This window comes from Scyliorhinus torazame, chromosome 10 (genome assembly GCF_047496885.1).
Source record: "Scyliorhinus torazame isolate Kashiwa2021f chromosome 10, sScyTor2.1, whole genome shotgun sequence".
Lineage (NCBI taxonomy): Eukaryota > Metazoa > Chordata > Chondrichthyes > Carcharhiniformes > Scyliorhinidae > Scyliorhinus > Scyliorhinus torazame.
The window spans coordinates 93,897,020-93,908,327 of NC_092716.1; the positions used below are offsets into that span (position 1 = coordinate 93,897,020).

The 11,308-nt window shown below is 64.9% G+C and overlaps 1 protein-coding gene across 2 annotated transcripts in view; it reads left to right on the plus strand.

Annotated features, from left to right (window-relative positions):
• Positions 1-3,327, plus strand: part of LOC140430765 (receptor-interacting serine/threonine-protein kinase 2-like) — a 46,726-nt gene extending 43,399 nt beyond the window's left edge. For both annotated transcript variants that reach the window (XM_072518444.1, XM_072518445.1), the window contains exons 12-13: positions 2,250-2,500; positions 2,634-3,327. In XM_072518444.1, the coding sequence (XP_072374545.1) occupies positions 2,250-2,500; positions 2,634-2,675 (293 nt within the window). In that variant the 3' untranslated portion in view covers positions 2,676-3,327. The remainder of the gene's footprint in view (positions 1-2,249; positions 2,501-2,633) is intronic.
• Positions 3,328-11,308: the final 7,981 nt, after the last annotated feature.

An 11,308-nucleotide genomic window follows, 5' to 3' on the forward strand; every position in this document is an offset into this window, starting at 1 on the left:
TAAGTGGACCAATTAACGTTGAATAGCATTGTGGGCCGAGCGCCGGGAAGCTCGCGGCAATTTCCGCTCGCTACCACACTTAGAAATTTTTCCGGAGAATTGCGCCCATTGTGTGAGGTATTCAATCAGATTTGTGAGGCAAGAGCTACCCTTCACGAATCCGTGTTTACTATTCCAGATTAAGCTGCATCTTTCCAAATAGTCATAAATCCTATCCTTCAGGACCTTTTCCATTATCTTCTCGACCACCGAAGTAAGACTAACTGGCCTATAATTACCAGGGTCATTCCTATTCCCTTTCTTGAACAGAGGAACAACATTCGCTACTCTCCAGTCCTCTGGCACTATCCCCGTGGACAGCGAGGACCCAAAAATCAAAGCCAAAGGCTCTGCAATCTCATCCCTTGCCTCCCAAAGAATCCTTGGGTATATCCCATCTGGCCCAGGGGACTTGTCGACCCTCCGGTTTTTCAAAATTGCTAATACATCCTTCCTCAGAGCATCTACTTCCTCCAGCCTACCGCCTGAATCACACTCTCATCCTCAAAAACATGGCCCCTCTCTTTTGTGAACACTGAAGAAAAGTATTCATTCAACGCCTCTCCTATTTCTTCTGACTCCATGCACAAGTTCCCACTACTGTCCTTGACCGGCCCTACCCTCACCCTGGTCATTCTTTTATTTCTCACATAAGAGTGAAAAACCTTGGGGTTTTCCTTGATCTGACCCGCCAAGGACTTCTCATGCTCCCTCCTAGCTCTCCTAAGCCCTTTTTTCAGTTCATTCCTTGCTACTTTGTAACCCTCAAGCGACCCAACTGAACCTTGTTTTCTCATTCTTACATACTCTTCCTTTTTCCTCTTCACAAGACATTCAACCTCTTTGGTGAACCATAGTTTCCTCACACGGCCATTTCCTCCCTGCCTGACAGTGACATGCCAATCAAGGACACGCAGTATTTGTTCCATGAACAAGCCCCACTTTTCATTTGTGCCTTTCCCTGACAGTTCTGTTCCTATCTTATTCACCCTAATTCTTGCCTAACCGCATCATAATTACCCCTCCCCCAATTATAAACCTTGCCCTGCAGTATGGCCCTATCCCTCGCCATTGCAATAGTGAAAGACACCTAATTGTGGTCACTATCTCCAAAGTGCTCTCCCACAAACAAATCTAACACTTGGCCCGGTTCATTACACAGTACCAAATCCAATGTGGCCCCCCCTCTTGTCGGCCTATCCACATATTGTGTCAGGAAACCCTCCTGCACACACTGTACAAAAACTGCCCCATCCGAACCGTTCAACCTATTGAGGTTCCAATTAATATTTGGAAAGTTAAAGTCACCCATGACAACTACCCCGAGACCTCCACACCTATCCATAATCTGTTTTGCAATTTCTTCCTCCACATCTCTATTACTATTTGGGGGCCTATAGAAAACTCCTAACAGTATGACCACTCCTTTCCTATTTCTAACTTCGGCCCATATTACCGCAGTAGGCAGATCCCCTTCAAACTGCCTTTCTGCAGTTGTTAAACTATCCTTGATTAACAATGCTACTCCTCCACCTCTTTTACTACCTTCCCTACTCTTATTGAAATATTACTACCCCGGAACTTCCAACAATCATTCCTGTCCCTGTTCTAACCATGTCTCCATAATGGCCACAACATCGTAGTCCCAAGTACCAATCCACGCTCCAAGTTCACCTACCTTATTCCGGATGCCCCTTGCATTGAAGTAGACACTTCAACCCACCTTTCTGTCTGCCGGTACACTCCTGCGACCTTGATACCCTCCTCAGTACCTCACTACTCTGGACACTGGCTTCTGGACTACAGCTCGTTTTCCCAGCCGCCTGACAAATCAGTTTAAACCCCCCCGAAGAGCCGTAGCAAATTTCCCTCCCAGAATATTGGTGCCCCTCTGGTTCAGGTGCAAACCGTCCTGTCTGTACAAGTCCCACCTTCCCCAGAATGTGCACCAATTATCCACGTACCTGAAACCCTCCCTCCTACACCATCCCTGCAGCCACGTGTTTATCTGCACTCTCTCCCTGTTCCTCACCTCACTAGCACGTGGCACCGGCAACAAACCAGAGATAAAAATATGGTGGGCCAAACACAACATATTGCTACTGAATATTAAACTCCACCGTACCCTTTTAATTCTGTGGGTATCAATACACATTTAAGTAGGTTTCTTTGTACCCTGTTTTATATTTAACCTTTCTATTTTGTTTCAGGTCCACAATCCACTTTTACTTCTGAAGAATGTATGAAATTGGCCACGTTGGTCAATAACGACTGGAAGATGCTAGGCCGGACCTTGGGTTTGACTGAAAGCGAGATCTGTTGCATTGATTATGACTACAATGTTAATGGCTTGATTGAGAAAGCCTATCAGATGCTTCAGAAGTGGATACAACAGCAAGGGAAGAATGCTAATCAAAGATCGTTAATGTTGTACCTGAAGAAGATGAAGCGGGAAGACCTGGCAAGGCAGTTTTGTTTACTATTGACAGAGTGACAAATTTACAGATTTACTGTTTGCCCTAACTTGTAGCAAGCTTGGAGAATATTTTTTACTTCTTTAGTTAAAGATTTGTATTTTGTTTCAAAATCAACAGGAAAAGGAATACAGCTGGTGTTCGCATGCAAACTTTGAATGAAAAGGTTGTCATTCTTGCGTGGTGTCGAGGAAGATTTTGTGGAATTTAGCCCAAGTTCCTCAATTAACTCTTTGGCAGTGATCAAGAATAATGTATATTAATGCATCACATGAAAATTAATTTCAGCACTTTCTCCCCTGGCCATGTCAGTTTGAGCACACAATCCAGGCTGAGTGTGGAGTGCAGGGCATCATTACGAGATGCTGCCTTTTTGGATGAGAAATTGAATTACCTGTTTGTCCTTTTTCTGGAATTTATTCCGTGGCACTAATCGGAGAAGAATGTATCTTGCTCAACATTCCTCCCTCAGCCATTAATTTAACTCTTGTGGGACCTTGCCAATTGACAATTGAGTGCAGATAATCACTAGGCAAAGCTTTCAACACGGACCTGAGTAATGTCACAACTTGTTCAAAATGTTTTATGATTTATTGTCCGTTTGATTGTAAAAAGAAAACACTGTACATTTTTACAACATAATTAAATCTTTTCGGGTTCTGTCATGCTTTACTGTCAAAGGAAGGACTGCAAAGTGGGGGTAGTGTTTGTCAGGCAAGAAAATTTATAACTTGTCGTGTTGGGGTTCCGCTATACAGATGAACCAACACGGTTGCAGATGGTACAACTTTCAATAACAACATCTGTAAATTTATGACTGTGGTTCGTTCTTTACCCTTTAACCTGTGGACCCAGCCCTAACACTATCTTAGAGAGGCACTCAGCACATGGTGTATGTCTTGAGTGGCTTGCTGTGAGCTCTGTGCCCTGAGCTGTCTCCTGCTGAGCGGGAACTGTGGTGTTCCCCGTTTTATAGTGCGTGTGCTCTTGTTTGTGATTGGCTGTGATGTTGCGTGTGTGTTGATTGGTCCCGTTGATCTGTCCATCAGTATGTATGTATGTTTGCACCATGATGTTTATCTGAATATCATGACATCCCCCTTTTTTACAAGAATATGTGCCTATGTGGTAATAAATATAGATGTGTTCTGAGTGCAGCTGAATGTGTGTGTGTGTGCAATATTGACAACATGTACATGAGGCTAAACTATATACATAGGAAGGTGTCAGGTGCAACATAACAACGAGGTTGTACCATAAACAAAACGAGTGTAATCATCAAACATCAAAAACGAACTCCTGTAACGACAAAAAGAGAAACATATTAACATTGGGTATGCCACAATGTTCAAACAGGCTCATAAGTCCAGCCTAGTGTGGTGGGCGACAAATTCGGGTTGACCGCCTCAAGGGTGGGTCAGGATCCACCGGCTGAGGAATGGGCCTGGCCACGGGCGACAGAGGAATAGGCAGAGTGGCAGGAAGCTCCACGAAGTCGACATCAGGAACAACAGGAGGGCGTGGCACCGGTGTATGATCACGTAGCGAGCGTGGAAGCAGGCGAAGAAACCCGGCGATTACGCCGGCGAATGGAGCCATCAGGCATGCGAACCAGGAACGAGCGGGGAGCCACGCGTCGGAGAACTTCGGCAGTTGCCGACCAGCCACCCTCTGGTAGGTGGATGCGGATGTTGTCTCCAGGCGCCAAGGCAGGAAGATCAGTTACCCGAGTGTCATGTGTCACCTTCTGCTGAGCACGCTGCTGCCGCATCCTTTGCAGTACTGGATCATGGTCGGGTGTAGGAACAAGAATGGATGGCACAGTGGTCCTGAGGGCGCGACCCATCAACAGCTGGGCTGGTGAGAGGCCAGTGGATAGTGGGGCCGAGCGATAGGCCAGCAGGGCTAAGCAGAAATCCGATCCGGCATCAGCAGCCTTGCAGAGGAGCCGCTTGACGATATGGACGCCCTTTTCCGCCTTGCCATTTGACTGGGGATGCAGAGGGGCTAGACGTCACGTGTGTGAAGCCATACGAAGCAGCAAAAGAAGGGAGTGGTGGGGGGGAAGTGGTGGGGGGGGGGGAAGTGGTGGGGGGGAGGGGGGGGGGAAGTGGTGGGGGGGAGGGGGGGGGAAGTGGGGGGGGGGAGGGGGGGGGAAGTGGTGGGGGGGAGGGGGGGGAAGTGGTGGGGGGAAGGGGGGGGAAGTGGTGGGGGGGAGGGGGGGGAAGTGGAGGGGGGGGGGAAGTGGTGGGGGGGGAGGGGGGGGGAAGTGGTGGGGGGGAGGGGGGGGAAAGTGGTGGGGGGGAGGGGGGGGAAGTGGTGGGGGGGAGGGGGGGGAAGTGGTGGGGGGGAGGGGGGGAAGTGGTGGGGGGGGTGGGGGGGGGAAGTGGTGGGGGGGGAGGGGGGAAGTGGTGGGGGGGAGGGGGAGGGGGGGGAGTGGTGGTGGGGGAGTGGTGGTGGGGGGAGGGGGGAGTGGGGGGGGAGTGGTGGTGGGGGGAGGGGGGAGTGGTGGTGGGGGGGAGTGGTGGTGGGGGGGAGGGGGGAGTGGTGGTGGTGGGGGGGAGGGGGGAGTGGTGGTGGGGGGGAGGGGGGAGTGGTGGTGGTGGGGGGGAGGGGGGAGTGGTGGTGGGGGGAGTGGTGGTGGGGGGGTGGGGGAGGGAGAGGTGGGGGAGGAGAGGTGGGGGGGAGGGGTGGGAGGGAGAGGTGGGGGGAGGGGTGGGGGGGAGGGGTGGGAGGGAGAGGTGGGGGGAGGGGTGGGGGGGAGGGGGGGAGTGGTGGTGGGGGGGTGGGGGAGGGAGAGGTGGGGGAGGGAGAGGTGGAGGGGAGGGGGGGGAGTGGTGGGGGGTGGGGGGGAGGGGGGGGTGGGGGTGGGGGGGGGAGGGGGGGGAGTGGAGGGGGGGGAAGTGGTGGGGGGGAGGGGGGGAAGTGGTGGGGGGGTGGGGGGGAGGGGGGAGGGGGGGAGTGGAGGGGGGGGAGGGGGGGGGAGTGGAGGGGGGGGAAGTGGTGGGGGGGAAGTGGTGGGGGGGAGGGGGGGAAGTGGTGGGGGGGGAAGTGGTGGGGGGGAGGGGGGGAAGTGGTGGGGGAGGGGGAGGGGGGGGGAGTGGTGGTGGGGGGGAGGGGGGAGTGGTGGTGGGGGGGAGTGGTGGTGGGGGGAGTGGTGGTGGGGGGGAGGGGGGAGTGGTGGTGGGGGGGAGGGGGGAGTGGGTGGTGGGGGGGTGGGGGAGGGAGAGGTGGGGGAGGGAGAGGTGGGGGGAGGGGGGGGAGTGGTGGGGGGGTGGGGGGGAGGGGGGGGAGTGGGTGGGGGGGAGGGGGGGGAGTGGTGGGGGGGAGGGGGGGAGTGGTGGGGGGAGGGGGGGGTGGGGGGGGGGAGGGGGGGAGTGGTGGGGGGGAGGGGGGAGTGGTGGGGGGGAGGGGGGGGGGAGGGGGGGAGTGGTGGGGGGGAGGGGGGGAGGGGGGGAGTGGTGGGGGGGAGGGGGGAGGGGGGGAGTGGTGGGGGGGGGGGGGAGGGGGGGGAGTGGTGGGGGGGGAGGGGGGGGAGTGGTGGGGGGGAGGGGGGGAGTGGTGGGGGGGGAGGGGGGGGAGTGGTGGGGGGGAGGGGGGGAGTGGTGGGGAGGGGGGGAGTGGTGGGGGGGGGGGGAGTGGTGGGGGGAGGGGGGGAGTGGTGGGGGGAGGGGGGGAGTGGAGGGGGGGGAGTGGTGGGGGGAGTGGTGGGGGGGAGTGGTGGGGGGGGAGGGGGGGAGTGGTGGGGGAGGGAGAGGTGGGGGAGGAGAGGTGGGGGGGTGGGGGAGGGAGGGAGGGGAGGGAGGGAGAGGTGGGGGGGGAGGGGGAGGGTGGGAGGGAGAGGTGGGGGGGAGGGGGAGGGAGGGAGGGAGAGGTGGGGGGGAGGGGGAGGGAGGGAGGGAGAGGGGGGGAGGGGGAGGGAGGGAGGGAGAGGTGGAGGGGGAGGGAGGGAGAGGTGAGGGGGAGGGAGGGAGAGGGGGGAGGGGAGGGAGGGAGGGAGAGATGGGGGGGAGGGGGAGGGAGGGAGAGGTGGGGGGAGGGGGAGGTGGGGGGGAGGGAGAGGTGGGGGGGGGAGGGGAGAGGGGGGAAGGGGAGGGAGGGAGAGGTGGGAGGTGGGGGGGGGAGAGGTGGGGGGGAGGGGGAGGGAGGAGGGAGGGGGGAGGGAGAGGTGGGGGGAGGGGGGGAGAGGAGAGGGGAGGGGGGGAGAGGAGGGGGAGGGGGAGAGGGAGGGGGAGGAGGGGGAGGAGGGGGGGGGAGGGGGGGAGAGGAGGGGGAGGAGGTGGGGAGGGGGAGGGGGAGGAGGAGGGGGAGGGGAGGTGGGGGAGGAGGAGGGGGAGGGGAGGGGGGGGGAGGAGGGGTGGGGGAGGGGGAGGAGGGGGGTGGGGGAGGGGGGGTGGGGGTGGGGGGAGGAGGGGGGTGGGGGAGGAGGAGGAGGGGGTGGGGAGGGGGGGGAGGAGGGGTGGGGGAGGGGGGAGGAGGGGGGTGGGGGGAGGGGGGGAGGGGGAGGGGGAGGAGGGGGTGGGGGAGGGAGAGGAGGGGGGGGAGGGAGAGGAGGGGGAGGGGAGAGGAGGGGGGGAGGGAGAGGGGGGGAGGGAGAGGACTGGGGAAGGAGAGGAGGGGGGGAAGGAGAGGAGGGGGGGAAGGAGAGGAGGGGGGAGGGAGTGGAGGGGGGGGGGGGGGGAGAGGGGGGGGGGGGGGAGGGAGAGGAGTGGGGGGGGAGGGAGAGGGTGGGGGGGAGGGAGAGTGGGGGGAGGGAGAGGGGGGGAGGGAGGGAGAGTGGGGGGGAGGGAGAGGGGGGGGGAGGGGGAGGTGGGGGGGAGGGAGAGGGGGGGGTGGGTGAGGGGGGGGAGGGGAGGGAGGGGGGAGGGAGAGGGGTGGAGGGAGGGAGAGGGGGGGGAGGGAGAGGGGTGGAGGGAGGGAGAGGAGGGGGAGGGAGAGGGGGGGAGGGAGGGAGAGGAGGGGGGAGGGGGAGGGAGGGAGAGGAGGGGGGAGGGAGGAGGAGGGGGAGGGGGGGGAGGGGGGGGGGAGGAGGGGGGAGGGAGAGGAGGGAGGGGGAGGAGGGGGAGGGAGGAGGAGGGGGTGGGAGGAGGAGGGGGAGGGAGGGGGAGGGGGAGGAGGGAGGGGGGGAGGGAGAGGAGGGAGGGGAGGGAGAGGGGGGGGAGGGAGGGAGGGGGAGGGAGAGGGGGGGGGGTGGGAGGGGAGGGGTGGGATGAAGGAGGGAGGAGGGAGAGGGGGGAGGGAGAGGAGGGAGGGGGAGGGGAGGGGGGGGAGGGAGGGAGGGGGAGGGAGAGGGGGGGAGGGAGGGAGGGGAGGGGGAGAGGATGAAGGGAGGGGAGGGGTGGGAGGGAGGGGAGGGAGGGAGGGAGAGGAGGGGGAGGGAGAGGAGGGGAGGAGGGGGAGGGAGAGGAGGGGGGGAGGGAGAGGTGGGGGGGGGGGAGGAGAGGTGGGGGTGGGGGAGAGGTGGGGGGAGAGGTGGGGGGAGGGGGAGGTGGGGGGAGGTGGGGGAGAGGGGGAGGGGGGGGAGGGGGAGGTGGAGGGAGAGGTGGGGGGAGGGGGAGGGAGAGGGTGGGAGGGGGAGGGAGAGGTGGGAGGGGGAGGGAGAGGTGGGAGGGAGAGGTGGGGGAGGGTGAGGTGGGGGGAGGGGGAGAGAGGTGGGGGGGAGGGTGGGGGGAGGGGAGAGGTGGGGGGAGGGGAGAGGGGTGGGGGGAGGGGAGAGAGGTGGGGGGAGGGGGAGGGAGAGGTGGGGGGAGGGGGAGAGAGAGGTGGGGGAGGGGGAGAGAGAGGTGGGGGGGGGGGAGAGAGGTGGGGGGAGGGGGAGAGAGAGGTGGGGGGAGGGGGAGAGAGAGGTGGGGGAGGGGGAGGGAGAGGTGGGGGGAGGGGGAGAGAGGTGGGGGGAGGGGGAGAGGGAGGAGGGGGAGGGAGAGGTGGGGGGAGGGGGAGAGAGGTGGGGGGAGGGGGAGAGAGAGGAGGGGGAGGGGAGAGGTGGGGGGAGGGGGAGAGAGAGGTGGGGGGAGGGGGGAGGGAGAGGTGGGGGGAGGGGGAGGGAGAGGTGGGGGGAGGGGGAGGGAGAGGTGGGGGAGGGGGAGGTGGGGGGAGGGGGAGGGAGAGGTGGGGGAGGGGGAGGGAGAGGTGGGGGGAGGGGAGGGAGAGGTGGGGGGAGGGGGAGGGAGAGGTGGGGGGAGGGGGAGGGAGAGGTGGGGGAGGGGGAGGAGAGGTGGGGGGGAGGGGGAGGTGGGGGGAGGGGGAGGGAGAGGTGGGGGGAGGGGGAGGGAGAGGTGGGGGGAGGGGGAGGGAGAGGTGGGGGGAGGGGGAGGGAGGGGTGGGGGGAGGGGGAGGGAGAGGTGGGGGGAGGGGGAGGGTGAGGTGGGGGGAGGGGGAGGGAGAGGTGGGGGGAGGGGAGGGAGAGGTGGGGGGAGGGGGAGGGAGAGGTGGGGGGAGGGGAGGGAGAGGTGGGGGGAGGGGGAGGGAGAGGTGGGGGGAGGGGGAGGGAGAGGTGGGGGGAGGGGGAGGGAGAGGTGGGGGGAGGGGGAGGTGGGGGGGAGGGAGAGGTGGGGGGGAGGGAGAGGTGGGGGGAGGGGGAGGGGGAGGTGGGGGGGAGGGGAGGTGGGGGGGAGGGAGAGGTGGGGGGGAGGGAGAGGTGGGGGGGAGGGAGAGGTGGGGGGGAGGGAGAGGTGTGGGGGGGGAGGGGAGAGGTGGGGGGAGGGAGAGGAGAGGTGGGGGGAGGGGGAGGGGAGAGGTGGGGGGGGGAGGGAGAGGGAGGGTGGGGGGGGGGAGGGAGAGGTGGGGGGGGTGGAGAGGTGGGGGGAGGGAGAGGTGGGGGGAGGGGAGGGTGGGGGGGGGAGAGGTGGGGGGAGGGGGAGAGAGGTGGGGGAGGGGGAGGGAGAGGGGAGAGAGAGGGGAGGGAGAGGGGGGGAGAGGGTGGGGGAGGGGGAGAGAGGTGGGGGGAGGGGGAGAGAGGTGGGGGGAGGGGAGGGAGAGGGGGGGGGGGGAGAGGGGGGGGAGGTGGGGGGGGAGGTGGGGGGGGGGGAGAGGTGGGGGGAGGGAGGGGGGGGGGAGGGAGAGGTGGGGGGAGGGAGAGGTGGGGGGAGGGAGAGGTGGGGGGAGGGAGAGGTGGGGGGGAGGGAGAGGTGGGGGGGAGGGGTGGGGGGGGAGAGGTGGGGGGGGAGAGAGGTGGGGGGAGGGGGAGGGAGAGGAGGGGGAGAGGAGGGGGAGAGGTGGGGGGAGGGGGAGAGGAGGGGGGAGGGTGGGGGGAGGGGGAGGGGAGAGGAGGGGGAGAGGTGGGGGAGGGGGAGGGAGAGGAGGGGGAGAGGTGGGGGGGGGAGAGGTGGGGGGGGGAGAGGTGGGGGGGGAGAGGTGGGGGGGGAGAGGTGGGGGGGGGAGAGGTGGGTGGGGGGGAGGGAGAGGTGGGGGGGAGGGGGAGGTGGGGGGAGGGGGAGGTGGGGGGGAGGGGGAGGTGGGGGGAGGGGGAGGGAGAGGTGGGGGGGAGGGGGAGGGAGAGGTGGGGGGAGGGGGAGGGGAGAGGTGGGGGGGAGGGGGAGGGAGAGGTGGGGGGGAGGGGGAGGGAGAGGTGGGGGGGAGGGGGAGGGGGAGGGAGAGGTGGGGGGGAGGGGGAGGGAGAGGTGGGGGGGAGGGGGGAGGGAGAGGTGGGGGGGAGGGGGGGGGGAGGGAGAGGTGGGGGGGAGGGGGAGGGAGAGGTGGGGGGAGGGGGAGGGAGAGGTGTGGGGGGGAGGGGGAGGGAGAGGTGGGGGGGGGGGAGGGAGAGGGTGGGGGGAGGGGGAGGGAGAGGTGGGGGGGGAGGGGGAGGGAGAGGTGGGGGGAGGGGAGGGAGAGGTGGGGGGAGGGGGAGGGAGAGGTGGGGGGGAGGGGGAGGGAGAGGTGGGGGGAGGGGGAGGGAGAGGTGGGGGGGAGGGGGAGGGAGAGGTGGGGGGGAGGGGGAGGGAGAGGTGGGGGGGAGGGGGAGGGAGAGGTGGGGGGGAGGGGGAGGGAGAGAGGTGAGGGGGAGGGAGAGGTGGGGGGGAGGGGGAGGGAGAGGTGGGGAGGGAGAGGTGGGGGGGAGGGGGAGGGAGAGGTGGGGGAGGGAGAGGTGGGGGAGGGAGAGGTGGGGGGGGAGGGAGGGAGAGGTGGGGGGTAGGGGGAGGGAGAGGTGGGGGAGGGAGAGGTGGGGGGGGGGAGGGAGAGGTGTGGGGGGGATGGAGAGGTGTGGGGGGGATGGAGAGGTGGGGGGGGAGGGAGAGGTGTGGGGGGATGGGGAGGAGGAGAGAGGAGGGGGAGGGAGAGGTGGGGTGGAGGGGGAGGTGGGGGGGGAGGGAGAGGTGGGGTGGAGGGGGAGGTGGGGGGGAGGGAGAGGTGGGGGGGATGGGGAGGAGGGAGAGGAGAGGGGGAGGGAGAGGGGGAGGGAGAGGTGGGGTGGAGGGGAAGGTGGGGGGGGAGGGAGAGGTGGGGGTGGAGGGAGGTGGGGGGGGGGAGGGAGGGAGAGGTGGGGGGGGGAGGAGAGGGGGGGGGGGGAGGGAGAGGGGGGGGGGGGAGGAGAGGTTGGCGGGGTGGGTGGGAGAGGGGGGGGGGGAGGGAGAGGTGGGGGGGGAGGGAGAGTGTGGGGGGGGGGGGTGGGAGAGTGGGGGTGGGGGTGAGGTGGTGGGGGGGAGGGAGAGGTGGGGGGGGAGGGAGAGGGTGGGGGGGCGGGGGAGAGGTGGGGGGGGGAGGGTGAGGGAGCGGGGGGGGGGAGGGTCGTGGGGGGGGGGAGGGAGAGGTGTGGGGGGGATGAGAGGTGGGGGAGGGTGAAGGGAGGAGGAGGGGGG